The 17,224-nt window shown below is 37.5% G+C and overlaps 1 protein-coding gene across 1 annotated transcript in view; it reads left to right on the top strand.

Moving 5' to 3' along the window:
- The window catches only part of LOC129739534 (titin), a 513,907-nt gene that overhangs the window by 482,641 nt on the left and 14,042 nt on the right, over positions 1-17,224 (top strand). Inside the window, exon 17 of the mRNA XM_055731016.1 lies at positions 416-609. Coding sequence (XP_055586991.1) covers positions 416-609 — 194 coding nt within the window. The remainder of the gene's footprint in view (positions 1-415; positions 610-17,224) is intronic.

The following is a 17,224-nucleotide window of genomic DNA, read 5'->3' as shown; positions in this document are numbered from 1 at the left end:
AGTTGTTCGCATCACGGGCTTTTGTTGAAGGTACTAATACGGAATTCGCGTGTTCCAAACATCCGCCTCCAGGTGAATTGTTGTGGCACTTGTGTGTGGTGAAAGACTTTCTTCATTCGAGCGTGCAACTTTTTCCATATTCAGCGTAACGGTCATTATCATAATTGTTACAACAAACAACTTCGATTATTATCCATTTCAGCGAAAACAACAATAACTCCAAACACAATCAACGATGCGTCTCCATCAGCACAAAGCAAAATTATTGGTGGACCCCTCTCCAAGCAATCTGACCTGTAAATGTATATTTTATTTCTTCTTTCCTCTTTCTCTTTTTTCACAACAAATCGCACCATCATCATCATCATCAACGCTTCGGGAACAACGGCGGGAAATCTCCTGAAACCCCACACAGAGCGAAGGCCTCCGAAAACGACTCTGCCTACGCCCCTGTTCCGGAGTCCTTCGGCACGGCTGATAAACCGCAATGGTGGTGGTGAACATTTGCTCCATCACGACGAGGAGCGCCATTGTGATGGATCCAGCTTGGCGTCGCTGACCGGATCGAACAATGAAGTACATTATTCCTTTAAGCCTAGCAAACAAATTGTAAGTAGCTTCACATTATGATACACTAACCTACATTCTGGAGTTCACACTTATCGCTCGCTGGTCAACACAAATATGTACCTAAACCTAATATGCATCAACTACCGTCTAGAGTACTGGTAAAGCACTAATAATCTCTTCGTCAGCCGCAGCTTGATCGTTGCAATGAATTCAATTTGATTATGAAGTAAACGCGGTCTACTTGTTATGGCTTGCTCACATGCAGCCGGTCAACCTGAAACAATTTAAGTTAATAACTATTAAGTGCAGCAAACTTTTATATTATCGACGATTCCAGACAGGTAAACACTCATAAAGCAGGAAATTTCCCTCCACAGTTAGCGTATGTTAAGGGTTTCTTAAAAATCTTAAATTAAAATATAATCCACAATTCAAGTGTACCGCTTATTGAAGAAGCATGAGTTAACATAGGCCACCTCGGTTTCAATCGTCGTTGTTGCTCTACAGAAGCATATTTTCATTTTGGTTGTTGACCTGTGTATGCATTATATGCTGCTTTTATAACAAACATATGCTCATACCTCGTAAGTTCCACTTTAAAGAGACTTGATTTAAAATAATTTCTGTATCCGAAGATTTATACAAGATGTATATAAATAAATTTTTATATGTAAAATTATTCAAATTTGTATCATAATTTGAAATCAACAAGCAATTTAAAATAAAAAAAATTTGTTTGTCCGTCAATTATATTCTCAACTCCAAAATGAGTACATAGCGTAATTTTTTAGGATATCTGCATATAAATTATGCAAAAAAAAAATATTGTTTGTACCACCGTGTGAAGAGTAATCCTTGATTCAAAACACCAATTTTTTGTAACTATTTGGCTTAGAGGTCGTTTTCTGAAAACCATGAAAATCAAAACACAATTTCTATGAAGCATCAAATAGCAAACATTTGGACGATTTTAAAATGGCAATGTTTATGGAAATCGGCTCGGAAGTTTTGATTTTACAACCAGAACAATAATGTGGGTCTATATGACCCTAATCCGCAAATTTTCCTCTTCTTTTTTTGCTGGGTGACTCTACTAGCGCTTTTCAAAAATCTAAAATTGAAAAATTGTAGAGCTTCTCATTTTAGAAAAGTCAGAAAATTTCATTTATTTACTGTCCTGAGATATTGCGTCGAGAAAGTACTTCTCACTTACGCCGTCAACTGGGGCAACATGCTACAATTTTCAACTTCAATGGCTTCTAAAATCTTAATGCTTATAGATAATCATGCCTCTTGTACATCAAAAGTTTTAAGGTTGATAGGACCCAAACTGACGTAGTCAGAAAAAATATAGGTTTTACCAGTTATTTTTAAATTTACAAATACATGCGATTTTCACCCTACTAAGAAAAAGGGGTAAGTTGCAACAAACTCTGTAATTAATCTGTAATAAATGAAAATATCTGAAAATTTAAAGTTTTTGATAAATTTGTGATGTCACAACGCATAAAGCACCAATTGCAGTAATTTTTGGTTTTGTGCGAATCAAATTTTTATTTTTTTCTGACAAAAATGTTTTTAAGAAAAAAGTGTTAATCTGCTGCATACATTCAGGGGGATAAAATACTACAAAATATTCTATTAGCTAAAAAAAATGAAAATAAATCTTAGAATGGATGAAATTTCAATGTAAATAAACGCATAATGCAAAACAATCATATTCCAGCATATGGAAACGCGATTTATGAGTATTAGTTCCGATTTGCATTTAGTTGCATTTAGCCCCAGACAGCTAACTTAATTGTAGAAATATTTATTTCAAAACATTTGGTGATTGTCCGAGAAGTATTTATACATCAACAGTGTCAGTATAGCATAATGAAAGCAATATAAAGTTTGTAGGTGATATCATTAAGCCAATCCGCCATATTGAATAAAGTTTGTTATGGCATCGAATAATGTAAAAATTTGTACATCTTTTGCTCGATTTTTTATATTTTTTATGATAATCAAAAATTTTAAAAAACTTTTTCATGATGTTAAAAACTATGTTATCATCAATTTGTTATCATTCAATGATAACTTTATTACAGTATATTGAAATAAAAATTGAATGAGTGTTGTGGTATACAAATGTTGCATCTAACCCTGCTTTTGCATGATGCCCCGTTTGACGGTACCTAATTTTCCTGCGCCAATCCTCCGGTGCATAGGGCCGTGGTAAAAGACATCCACTGTTGACGATTCGGAGCCAGCGTCTTCACTTGGTCCCAATCAAGATTCTCGTCGACAATTCGTATTTCGGCGGCAAGGCTTCGCCGCCAGGAGTTTCTGGGTCTGCCTCTTCTTCGATGTCCTTCTAAATTCCATTTAAGCGCTTCACTACAAATCTCGTTCTCATCTTTTCGCAGCACGTGCCCAATCCATCTACTCTGACGTTCCCGAATTTCGATTTCTAGGGCCCTTTGATGACACCGGCGATGTAGTTTCTGATTTTAGATCCTGTTGCGGTTTACAAATACTTGCAGTTTTTGCGTCGTTACCGTATATGTGCACCAAGTTTTGCACCCGTATACGGTAACGACGTTTGCAGCAATACGGATTTGACGTTTGAGTTGAAGATTCGGATTTTTGTTCCCAGAAAGATCTGGCGTGAACGCCAAATGTTTCGAAGACTCGCAAACGCAAATCGGGCCTTTTTATCCGGGTTTCGATGGTTTTCTTGGTACCACCATCAGACGTTATCTGGCTACCAAGATACTGGAAGCACTCCACTTTCTCAACTATTTGCCCAGCAACCATGAAACTGGAGGGATTTCCTGTGTTGATCTCCATCGACTTGGTCTTTCCGACATTGACTTTGAGACCTGCTGCCTTGGAACTTTCGGTGAGGTCGTCGAGTTTGCTCTGCATGTCCGGTTGTGTTGTGTAAACAATATCGTCAGCCAGGTCAAGGTCGTTCAGTTGCTCCATTGTTGAAGGATTCCACGGCAATCCTCGGTTCGGTGCATAGTCGATCGATCCAGTCAGAATCTCATCCATTACGATTAGAAAAAGTAGATACATCCTTGTCTCACTCCAGCAGTTACCGGGATTGGTTCGGACAAGACACCGTCGTGCAAGACCTTGCACTCAAATGCCTCGTACTGTGCTTCGATGAGATGGCAGAAGAGAGTCCTGGAATTCGAGCGTTGTAGAGATCATCGTTATGCCTCGCACGTTACCGCACTCTATCAGGTTTCCTTTCTTAGGGACCTTTATGAGGATACCCTGCATCAAATCGGCCAGGAATGTTGCAGTATCCCAAATGGCAGCGAAAAGACGGTGCAACTTTTGTGCTGGCAAGGCAGAGTCGGCTTTCAGCATTTCAGCAGGGATGCAATCGATCCCAGACCTTTGTTGGATTTCATGTTTTTAATTGCCGCTTCTATTTCAGCCAGCGAGGGTGCTTCCGAGTAGCCGCCATTTATGCGACTTACGGTTGGCGCTTCGAGCTGCGGGTACTGTTAAACATCGCTATTCGTGACTCGGAAGAGTTGTTCGAAGTGCTCAGTCCATCGTTTGAGCCGATCTGTTCGATCGGTCAATAACTGACCTACTCGATCTTTTAGCGGCATTCTAGCATTAGTCCTTTCATCGGATATCTCCATTAACGGCGGCTCTTTCTCCCTCTTCGGCTAGGGAATTTGTCAAGGCTCTCTTGTCTCGTCTACAAACTCTTGTAACTGTCTTTTCCAGCTCCACATATAGTAAGCGGGCGGCTGCTTTGGCTGACCCGGTACATGCCTACTCAATTCCGACTTTCGTATCGACATCCGACTTTTTCCTCTCGCCGCTGGACACTCGCGACTCTCAGTCGTATCTCACCAAGAACGAGGTGATGGCCAGATGTAATGTCTGCGCTTCGTTTGGTGCGGACAAACTGCTCTTTCTCTTGCAAATCGGCAACGTCAGTTGGCGAATTACACTGGACCATTGTGAGGTTACTAACCAGTGTTTTAAATCGGGCTACGATTATTCTTTCGTTTATCGGTTCCCATCTAATGAGGGCTGCAAGGGTCTGCGGGCTTAACAGGAAACCAACTCCTCGTTCCCGTGTAGCGTTTTCTTGTCGTATGGCAGAGTAAAGCAGTTCTTGCCCGGACCGTGTCTTGTTTTCTCCAGCGTTAGCCAACGTACTTCGCTCAGTCCCAGAATTTCAAGCTTGAGGCGGCTAGCTTCTCTAGCAAGTTAAGCCAGCTTGGCTTGTTGAGCAAGGGTTAAAACGTTCCAAGTTCCAATTCGTGTTTTCATGCCAAAAGTCGTCGTCAAAGTTCCAGCTCGGTCATTCGGATTCTGTAACAATGGGGCTGTCATCTTGGACTTAGCCGGAGGGAGCCGTAGTTCATAAATTCAGCCGCTCGCTGCGAGACAGACGCGTGCGGCCACCTCTGAGTCTGCATGCGACCAAAGCATCCACCGGGGTTGGGTACCCGATCTCCGCTTAGGTTACTCGCATCCCAGCCGGCACCACGGGGAGGTTGAGATAGGAGTTGTGAATAAGTAAGAGATACGAGAGATATGACCACTATTTATTTGAAGTACCGTCGGGCGGGGTGACTATGATTTTAGGAAGTGACTATGGGTTGAAATGAAATATGTTTGTTTCTGATATATCAACATTAATATCTATGTTATCGAATTCAAATTTCTACACATGATAGCTAGCAAATAACTTTATCTTTTACTTTAAATATTACTCATTATGTAATTTTCATTCGAAAATTCAAGCAAGATTCTGTGGAGAATTGACATATAAACAACCCCACATAAGATTGTCATGAAAAAGCAAATTTATGAATTTTTACTAAAAAACATCTCTGCGGCAGGGATGTCATATTTAAGAGCCACACAAATTTTCACAAAAATACTGGAACCGTAAGTTTTTAAAGGGAGGAGGGGGGGGGGGTTGCAGAGGGTATTTAAAATTGTTACCTTGTCTTACCAGGGGGGATGAGGGTCAGATATTATCAAAATCGTGCTTACGTAAACTAAGCGGCCTCTAAAGCACTCTGGCTGACTCTCAAAAAGAACCTCCTGAAATATTTGGTAAAGTAAAGCTTAGTTCTTTTAGAAATGGGACAGTTACGAATGCGTGTATCTCAAAAACCTTTCGTTTGATCTAAATACTTTCTATGAAGGAAATAAAGGTAATCTTATGACAAATCATGAAAAAATTTGAAAAAAATTATTTATCATTTTTTTGTAAGGATAAGTTTTACTTTTTTCTTGGTACCTCCCTTCGGTCAGCGCACACTTTTTTCAGTCATGATAATGATCAGTTTTTCAAACTTATACTTCGTCTAATCTGTATTTTAGGTGGCTACATCCTCCTCCTTCAATTTCTGATACTATTCGGACCAATACTTCTCTTTTAAAAGAAACTGAGGGCACTTTAGTGGATACAGCTGTTTCGAAATAAACAAATTTAATTATTTTTGAGCTACTTTTTGAGCGTTTTTAATGGAATATCTGCTGGAAAAATCTGGCAATAACGAAGTAAAACCTTGAGGAGATAGAACTTAAAGAATAATCGGTTAGTATAGATCGTACGTTGCGAAGGGTACATAAAAGATTACTCTTTTTAGGCTTTTGAAAAGAGTGAAAACAATAGTTTTCGTTTTGAAAATTGTTGTTTTTTTTCCACAGGAGCAGAATTTTAGCAAATCATTATATTTTATACAAAATAACCTGCAAATACATACTTTAATATACTCGGGAATTTGCCACGAGCAGACGTGGTATAGGATTCAAACACTGGAATTTGTTTAAAATAGGGTATTTCATAAGTTTTGTCGTTCATCAGAAATCATCTGTCCCATTGCCTCGGAACCAGATATACAGCTTACGAGCTGTGGAACTAGCAAAAAATTTTTGTTGGAGGTTAGGTTTGGATGGCTCATTAAGAGGCAACACTTTCAGCTTATCGGAGAAATTTTTTTTGAAAATTTCAGCGATCTACCCTTAGTTTTTCGCTTATTGAAAATTAAAAATGCTGGTATGAGACTTGACTTCCCTGATGACCCTTAGCCGAAGTTGCCGATCATATGCTTCACTTCAATGGTTGATTTGAACTTTATGGACATTTTTGACAGTACTTCCATACTTTTCCACCACTTACACACAGTAGTTCTTTGAATAATCAACGGTTTTATCGGCTATCAATTTGGTAATGATGGATTTTGAATGAAACTGTGCAAAATTATTTTTTTTCTTTTCTCTTGCATCGTAAATATCTCAAAAACGCATTAATTTTAAATTTTGAAAAAAATTGGTCGAATAGTACTTTTTACAGGCAACAAAATGCTGTCAAAATTTTGAATGTCCGATTACTAGTAAACGAGCTATTAACAAAAGAAAGTGTCCCATTTCTAAAAGAACTAAGCTTTATTTGATGCATGTTTGATAACTTTTTTTCAAATTTGGTTAACGATAGCAAAAATTTACATAATTTTATGATTTGAAAACGGTTCAATCTATAGGAACTTTCTTATTAAAGAAAGAACATTTCAAGGATTGAAAATTACAGACGGATAAAAAAGTAAGTAAAAAATTCCGGGTTTTGAAAAGAGTGAAGAACATTTTATGTATAAATAAATCCTACAAGTCCGGTTTAAGTCTAATTTCAACTAGCTGTTTGGAAGTCCATCATATACCGACAACAGGGACATCGTGCAACACTTTTCAATTTCAAAAATTTGTCCATAGATAATCATATCGCTAGTACATCAAAAGTTTTAAGGTTGATGGGACATCAAATTGACAAAGCCAGAAAAATAATTGATTTCACCGATTATTTTCAAATTTACAAAAACATGTCATTTTCACCCCACTTAGAAAAACGGGTAAGCTGCAACAAACTTTGTATTAAATTAAAATTTAAATGAAAACGAAAAAAATTTAAAATTTTTGATATATTTGTGATGTCATAACGCATAAAGCACCACCTGCAGTAATAGTTTTTTTACATTTAGGGATAAAAAAAAACAAAAAAAATCTTGGTTTAGGATAATAAAAGCAATATAAAGTTTGTAGATGACAGCATTAAGCCAATCCGCCATACTGAGTCAAGTTTTTAACGGCATGAAAAAAATGTAAAAATTTGTACATCTATTTCTCGATTTTTTAAATTTTCTATGACAATCAAAAACTTTAATAAAATATCTCACGATGTGATAAACTAGATTATTATCATTTTGTGATCATTAAATGATAACTCAATAACATCATATTAAAATAAAAATTGTATAAGTCTTGTGGTCTGTGGAATACAAATGTTGCATCTAATCCTACTCTTGCATAAATAACGCCCCGTTTGACCTACCTACAAAATTAATCTAGGATGGTGCGTCTATGTTTAACTGGCGCAACCGAAATTTCTCAAACAGGAATTAACATGATTTTTCATGGAAAATCAGTCAGATGTGGAATATTTTTCAAAAATTGTTTTCATTTCTTCTATTTTTCATCGTGCAAATATTGGATCATACCATGACCCATCCCATATGGAATCCGATTACCAAACTTGCACTCTACTGACATGACGATTGTCGCGCTCTTTGTCTGTTCTGTTATAGTAAACAGTCATTTTCTCGTAACTTCTAGCAGTCAAAATGACTTCAGCCAAAATTTACGAACATGAATTCAAGCTTCGTTCAACTTCCGTTGGCCCGCTCCGTTGATGGTCGAGTATTATGGTGCCAGAACACGCGCTCTTTCTCTCGTAAAACGTTTGCCACTTCACTCAGTGTACACTAGTTATATCTAGCTACTAAAAGGTATGAGTTCTAAAGTTTGATTGTGCCATGCTAGCGGTGTGCTTTGGCCTGCCAGTATGCTTTCGTGAAGATATTCCGGAATCGTAAAAAAAAACATTCACTACCCAATTCCTGCTGAAGCTGGCTACCGCATAACGGTGCAAAATGAGGTGACCTGAAAGTTTTATTTTCCAGCTTTATGGATTCTGTTCTTTTTATTTTTGGAAAAAAAATCGGAATGTTTGTTTCATGGACGTAAGTTATAGTTTAAAGATTCTTAAAAGATTTGTTACAATTATTCAAACTAATTTGAGAACCTTGAAATAGTTATGAGTGGGTTGTAAATTCTAGGTCAAAAATTAACCAACTTAAGATTCCAACTTATCAATAATTTCCTGCCATCCTGTTTGGAAAAAAAACTTGTGCATCATAAACGAGCGCAAGAAATTAAATCTTGCGTTTGAGCCAACTTCCGGTGGCATTAACGAGCAAAGGCAATCTTTTGTGATTTTGGAAGCAAGATGGACGAAGGACTTCTTCCGATTAAGCGAAAGCGTCTATTAGGTGCCATTAAAGATGAATAGTAGTTATTTTTCTCATAATTCAGTCAAAACTAAAGCTTGCGAATAAACCTGTGTCGTATCGTAGATTATTCAGGACTCCTGAATTTTGTTGAACTTTTCTGAATCAAGAATGTTTTAGATGAGTCTGCTCAACATGTGAACATAAACGCACGTCGTGTGAAAAGTACCGTCAAACGGGGCGTCATGCCACAGCGAGTTACATTTGTATTCCACAGCACTAATTCAATTTTTATTTTAAAAATATGTAATGAAACTATCAGTTCATGATAATAAAACGATAATGACATAGTTTCTCACATCCTAAGATAGTATTTTAAAGTTTTTGATTGTCATAGAAAATTTAAAAAAAATCAAGCAATTGGTGTGAGAATTTTAACATTATTCGAAGCTCGAAAAAACTTCAACCAATATGACGGATTGGCTTAATGATATCACCTACAAACTTTATGATAATAAAAACATCATCCTATACCATACCATCACTATTGGTGAAAAAAAAAATTTTTCAAATAAATATTTTTATAACTCAGTTACCTCCCTGGGGTAAGATGCAACAAAATGCCAATCAAAGTGACCTCTTATAAATCTGGTATCCGAATTTTCTTACCTTTCAGGGGACAGCCCACTGTATGCGTTACTGTATGCTATCAGGCTCATCTGCACTATGGATTGAAGTGACAGTTGATTGCTGACTAAACATTTTATCCCAATCGGGTATGATAAAGGGTGATACGGTCAAAATTTGGTCAAGGGAAAATGCGCGTAAATCGGTGAAATCGTTTATTTAAAAAATCAAATGAAATTTCATCTTCAACTTTAATTAGTACAAAATTCAAGATAAATATTCAGTTAGGCTTCCCCTTACCCAAATCCGGATTGCCGGGCCTTACGCTTAACCGCTGCCATCAGATTTTGTACAGCCACCTTGTCCACCTTCTTCACCGCAGAAAGCCAGTTTGCCTTGAACTGCAGTTTTTTTATCTTCTTTAGGTTCCGCTTGACAATAGCCCAGTATTTCTCAATTGGGCGGAGCTCTGGCGTGTTGGGAGGGTTCATGTCATTGGGAACCACCTGCACGTAATGGCAAGGTGCCAAATCTGGCCAAAACAGTACGGAACAACCGTGTTTCTTCAGGAAAGGCAGCAGACGTTTATTCAAACACTCTTTCACGTAAATTTCTTGGTTGACAGTCTCGGAAGCTATGAAAATGCTGCTTTTCAAGCCACAGGTACAGATGGCTTGCCAAACCAGATATTTCTTCGTGAACTTTGACAGTTTAATGTGCTTGAAAATATCTGCTAACTTTCCCCTTCCTTTTGCCGTATAAAACTCCTGTCCCGGAAGTTGCTTGTAGTCGGCTTTGACGTAGGTTTCGTCGTCCATTACCACGCAGTCAAACTTCGTCAGCATCGTCGTGTACAGCCTCCGGGATCGCGCTTTGACTGTCGTATTTTGTTTATCATCGCGATTTGGAGCCACTACCGTCTTTTAAGTCGATAGTCCGGCTCGTTTTTCTGCTCGATGCACGGTTGTAGACGATACACCCAGCTTATTTGCGGCATCTCGGAGAGAGTGGTTAGGGTTTCGCTTGAAACTACCGGCAACTCTCTTTGTCGTCTAAGCGGCTTCCGGTTTTCGATTTCCTCCCGATCCAGACTTCCTGGCTGTCGACAAACGTTCTCCAAACACTTTAATAACATTTGTAACGGTTAATTTGCAATTTTTAGCGTTTTTGCCAGCTTTGCGTGCGAGTAGCTTGGATTTTTGCGATGCGCGAGCAAAATTTTGATAAGCTGCTCTTCTTCCTTGGACAGCATTTTGACAACTGAATAGTGAATTCCAAAATCAAAATAGGAGCAACATTCTACACACACACACCTTCAAAATGAGGGGTGTTCAGGTTTTTTAAATGCGAAATTGAAAGAAATACGTCATGTTGATATTGACCACATTTTGACCGTATCACCTTTTAATTAGGAGGCCTAGGAGATTTTGGATCTTATTAAAGCTGTAAATATCCAATGGATGATTTTCGGCCTTAGCCCCCATTTTTTCCCTTCTCCTTTGAGGCAAACCCATAGAGCTGTTGTAGCCTTGGCTATCGCGAGCTCAACTGTGGGTTCTATTATAGTTTTGAGTCTAGTATGCTTCCTAGATATTTTACCTGTGATTCGAAGTTTAGCACTTCCCCAGCTAGTGTTAGAGGTTTAAGTGCACTTTTTCGTCTCATAGTGAATGCTATCACAGTAGTTTTGGAAGGGTTAAGGGACTCTCTTCCTTGCACCAGAATAGTGCGTAGTTAAGTGCAGATAGCATTCTAATAGACAACACATTCTCGTGTTTTCTCCGAACTATAATAATTACGTCATCTGCAAAGCCAATAACTTCGAAACCCATAGATACAAGTTTGTTCAGGAGGTCGTCCACGATCAGTGACCACAACAACGGTGATAGAACCCCACCTTTAGGACATCCCTTAGTTGGAGTGGCACTGATCGTAAGTCCACCCAAGCTTGCATAAATGGTTCTATCTATCAGCATGGTACTAGTCCAGTCAACAATTGCCATGTGGCACCCTCGTCTTTTCATAGCTGATTCGATTGAGTAACGAGATGCGTTGTCGCATGCCTCTTCAAAGAAAAGAAGCAAGTGCTATTTCTTTTGCCTCCATAGCCTTTTCTAGTTTTTGTGTTTGCATTTTTGTGGTTTCCATATGCTGGTATATGTTTGTTTTACATCACGCGTTTGTTAACATTAAAATTTCATTCATCTAAAGATTCATTTTTATGATTTTAACTAGTAGAATTTTTGAAGAATTTTGATCCCTAAATGTATGCAGGACCATTATGCTTTTTTATTGTAAGTTCAGTTAGTTTGTTACTTAAGTAACTAACAAGCAGTTAGTAAGTAGGGGTAGTAAGCTAGAAGAGTTAGTCGATAGACAATAAGTTAAGTTGTAAAGTTTAGTTCGAAGAAAAAAATTCTACAATTAAGGTTTTTATCCGTTATTGCCTTAACGATATCACAAGTTTATCAAAAACAATAAACTTTCATACGTTTTCTTCGCATGTTTTTAGTAAATTGAATTAATAAAAGAAACCTTTTTTTTTTCAATACACCAATTTGATGTTTCAAAAACCTAGAAACTATTAATGCATGAGCCGCAATCAAAATTGCCGAAATCACAGAAATATTTGTAATTTCAGAGAATTTTGAGCAAATTTTCATTACAGATTTTGTATCACAGGTCGTATTTAGCATCATAGAAAACCATTAGAAAATTTTGAGTTAAATCACAGAATGAAAATTTTACTCAAATTTGTATGAGATTTTGAGACATTTTTTTTTTTCGAGAGAAACATGAAAAACCAGTTTTTCATCATAACCAGTTTTTCATCATAACTTCGGCCGTTTACTTCTAAAAACAGATTTTCTTAAACCCTAAATTATGACAAATATTTCAACCGAAGACTGCAAATCGATTTGAGTTGAAATAAAAAAGTTATTAGGCTTCAAAAATGGGCTAACTTATATAAGGGTGGTATTCATCACGGTTAATGCTGCCCCGACTCATTAACAATGATGAATAACCACCCTTAAAAATTTACCCCACTTTTGAAGCCTAATAACTTTTTTATCTTAATTCGAATCAAATTGCAGTCTTCGAATGCAATATTTGTCATAACTTGGGCTTCAAGAAAACTCGTTTTCAAAATAAATAGGCCGAAGAAAACTAAAGTTATTGATGAAAAACTGGTTTTTCATGATTCTCCCGAACAAAATGTCTCAAAATCCTAACTAACTTCAGGCTCGTTGAGCGACCCCTTCCCGTGGTCCGATCTGGCTCAAATTTGGCATGAGATCTTGCACTAGGTCTAGGATCAATTTTAGCCTGCAGCGCATAACATTTTACAGGTTTTGAATTTCCCATACAAATTTGGGCAGTCTACTGGGTATATAATGTTGTAAGAAGCCATTGAAGTTGAAAAGTGTTAGTTGATGGTATCGCGTATTTTGAATTCATTCGAAGCTTAAATGTCAAAGATCAATCGCCATTTACTTTTTTCGAAAACTAAACCAGTCATTTGTTGAGCTGTTATTACCTTCTTGTTGTTAAAAAAAAACACGCGAAAAAAGGCTTGCAATTTCTTCAAGTTTGATAAATACAGTGTGAAGAATACTATGAACACATAGTTGGCGAAACAATCATGCCGAAAATTTAGATCACTCTAAGCGATGACACATTTTAGCAAAATGATTCTTAGAAACACAGTTATTATGGTATAAATCAATCTTCAAGATATTTTCTAAGCTTTCACCCCTAATTCTATCCACCATCGGTAACATTTCTTCAATTTTTCGACACGGAAATTTACCTTCTTAGGGAAAAACTATACACGAACCACTTCACTGTGTTCCAAAAGGGCAAAAAGTGGTATTCTACAACTTTTTAGAAGAAAATTACCCTCCTATCTCCGAAAACAAAAAAGGTTAATAAATTAATTTTATCATAGTAGATTTTGACTTATTTTTCATGATCTCAAGTTATGAAGCCTGTTTAAAGAGGCAAATGTTCTGAAGGCCCTTTAGAGATATACCTAATGAAAGACAAAGGAACTAGATTTTTTATAAACTTTTCCTCTTACAAACCTCTGTCCAGTGGTTGGTGAAAAAAATCGGCTGTTAAAATGGTATTTAAGTTAATTTGTTTCATTCGATATTAGTTCAATCCACAAAGAACATCAAATTGACATAACCTTAAGTTAATATAGCTTATTTTGATTAAAAAAAATTGCAAAAATAGTCTTTTCAATCCTATGCTATTCCCCTTAATATCAAATATACAATCCAACCTAGATAAGCAAGAGCTGGACAAGCGAGAAACCTCTATAAGTAAGCGAGAGTTTTTTTTCTTAAGGAATTAATAGTGATGAACACTTCCTAATTTAAATTCTGATACCAAACTGATTTCTGATATCAACCTGACCTACATGAAAAAATTAACATCGTTGTTTTAACGTTCACTCGCTTATCCGGGTTTGACTTTACTAAAATTTTATTTATTTTTTAATGAAATGTTTAAAATAGCACCCAAAACTTTAAGAAAGACAAACGAAGAAAGTTTAATCTCGAAAGTCTAGAATTATTCTAACTGAAGTGAAAAACTATTTTGGACGTCTACCGTTTTATCACACCGTAAAGGAAGACGACTTACATATATCAAATTGAGAAGTTTATCACCTAAAGCTATCCGTTACGCAAAATTTCAGCATCCAGATCACGAAGTATATCTCAATCCAGAAAGTCATATTTCAAAAGGTAAAATTCCCCAGTGTCACCTTGCCGTTCACAACCGGAAACATCCGTTTACCATCTACACCCCGGCAAATTTGCTACTCAGAAACCAAGTTGTTGGTGTCAGGAGCAAAAGATTGTCTCTTTTACCGCATTGTGTTACAATAAAAGGACGTGATGTCCCCCTCACATCATGAATGGACGGAGCAGACCGCAAAAAGACAGACGACGACGATTCTTCCTTTCTTGGCAGCACCGCAAAATTCCTACGTTTTGATTGTTTTAAAAAGCATGTTTCTTCGTCTTTGTCTTGTGGAAACCGAGCAGACCAAGTGTTGCTACTCTATGGAGCCACCTTCGTCGTCATCGTCGCCCCCTTCAAAGTGGTCGTTCGTGTGCATCAAATGAGAAAAAGTTCAGGTTCGGTAGATAAAATACCCTTCTCCCATCAGAGCTTTGACTGCGGTGAATAAATTAAACCGTAAAGTATATTTATTGTGAAAATTTATTTTATGGACTGTCCTCCGGAATTGGAAAAGGAAACCCGACAGAGGACAACGAAGAAGGTCAAGAAAGGATCGGTTAGGCAAAGTGAAACGGAGACACCACTGCTGCTGCCCCGATTTGCGGAAGTTTTGTTCTTATTCGTTTCCGTTTTGGGATCCATTTTCCGAGACCCGGCCGCACATTTTCCTTTGGGTTGTCCGAGACCTAGCCTTTTCGAAAGTGTCCTACCGGAACATTTCCAACGACAATTTTCGCACACACTTCCTGGCCCAACCGACACTTGGCTCAATAAAAGTATCGGTGTAATTCTTCTTCGCTTCTTTCGGTTTCTGTCCTACAATGATGCGCTTTCCTGGACAACATCCAAAGTAGTATCTGAAGTAATTTATCTCGACGCAAATTAAAGGCGGAATGCTTTATCGTTTAATTATACGGTTAATTTAACGCAGGAAGAACTTTATTGGTGGGCTACAAACACGGATGTGGTCGCACTTTCTGGATGTTCTACTTTGGGTCCAACTCAATGAACTAGGCACGAGGTTTATTTGCCTGAACACTAAACTTGTCCTACACCATCCGGCCGGAGTGGCAGTTTTTTTTTGTACCTACTTCTTTATTGAGAGTATGAATGAACCGCTTTGTTGTGATTTGTGGTTTTCGGGGCAGAACCGGTACCGAAGGTTTTCCTCCTGGTTTCCCTCCATAGATCAAACGTCTGGTGATTTTCTCCGTAGGTGTCTGGAAAGGTAGATAATAAGTGTCTCAAACAGCGTGAATATTTCATCGTTTATTGTCACAGCACGTGTTGGGCGTGTTGGGGAAATTGAGCGTAACCTTCATAAGAGTGAAACGTTCGAGGAATCTATTTCGTTATGATCAGCAACTGATCTATGTATTTCAATTTTTTTTAAATTTAGTGTTCAGATGAATTTTAGTCACAAATTATGTATGCTTATAATTTTAATGGCATGTGCGGCGGAATGAAAACTAGAGAGAATTTTATTTTATAGAATTTGAAAGAAAGGTGGATAGACAGGCTTTAGTGCGCCAATAGGAGAAAGCTTGATAGGTGTTGAAATTTTAGGCTAGAGGGCATGTTGATGAAAAGCTCCCATGAATTGCTCCCGCCTTTGCTCTGCATTAGCTAACTATACATGAGAAACCCAGAAAGAGAATTCCCATGTATAGCGAGCCCAATGGTTTGAGAGCGTGTTTTTACGCACACTTCAAACGAGCAAAAACGTAGCAACCCATGGGCCTACTGAACTTCCTTATGCGAGAAACAGTTCTATCGACGTTGCCATTATTTCAGATTCGCAGCGAATAGTTGCTACTTGTCGATTTTTTCGCATTTCACATTTTATCTATTCCGCGTTCTAACTTTTTGGCCAAGTGTCAATTTTTGAACCGTATTTTTCTTGTTGTATTTTTTCTTTTGCCAATGATTGTTTGTAATATGATTTTAATCGCCGTAATTTGTATGATTATAATTTTAATGGCATGTGCGGCGGAATGAAAACTAGAGAGAATTTTATTTTATAGAATTTGAAAGAAAGGTGGATAGACAGGCATTAGTGCGCCAATAGGAGAAAGCTTGATAGGTGTTGAAATTTTAGGCTAGAGCTAGCAACTATTCGCTGCGAATCTGAAATAATGGCAACGTCGATAGAACTGTTTCTCGCATAAGGAAAGCTCAGTAGGCCCATGGGTTGCTACGTTTTTGCTCGTTTGAAGTGTGCGTAAAAACACGCTCTCAAACCATTGGGCTCGCTATACATGGGAATTCTCTTTCTGGGTTTCTCATGTATAGTTAGCTAATGCAGAGCAAAGGCGGGAGCAATTCATGGGAGCTTTTCATCAACATGCCCTCTAGCCTAAAATTTCAACACCTATCAAGCTTTCTCCTATTGGCGCACTAATGCCTGTCTATCCACCTTTCTTTCAAATTCTATAAAATAAAATTCTCTCTAGTTTTCATTCCGCCGCACATGCCATTAAAATTATAATCATACAAATTACGGCGATTAAAATCATATTACAAATTATGTATGCTTAACATCATCTGAGTTTTGTAGATAGTGAAAAATGTAATGTGAAATAAGACTTTCAATGAAGAAGCAAAGTCCTATCAAATGCATTAAGATACAAAAAAAATTAATAACCATGGAACTGTGTGTTTCAATGAAAATTTTGATAAACAACAAAAAAGCTCATCCATGCATCCAAAAACCTATACGGACATGAACAGAGGATTTAAATCAATGCAGTGATTCAGAATTCAGATATAGATATAAAAGAGAGTTATTATTTTCCATTATGAAAAATATATAGGGGATAGTGGGGTAACTTGGGCCCCTCTGAATATCTCAGATGTGTGTTTAGATAAAAGTTTCAATCCAACTGTCAACGTCGTCGCTTATCTTCAATGCAAACAACCACATACCCGAAACCAGAGCTTCGTGTGAACTGTCA

The sequence above is a fragment of the Uranotaenia lowii genome, chromosome 1 (assembly GCF_029784155.1).
Source record: "Uranotaenia lowii strain MFRU-FL chromosome 1, ASM2978415v1, whole genome shotgun sequence".
NCBI classification, from domain to species: Eukaryota; Metazoa; Arthropoda; class Insecta; order Diptera; family Culicidae; genus Uranotaenia; species Uranotaenia lowii.
Note: the sequence above shows the minus strand (reverse complement) of the source record. Positions and strands in the feature narration are given on the sequence as shown.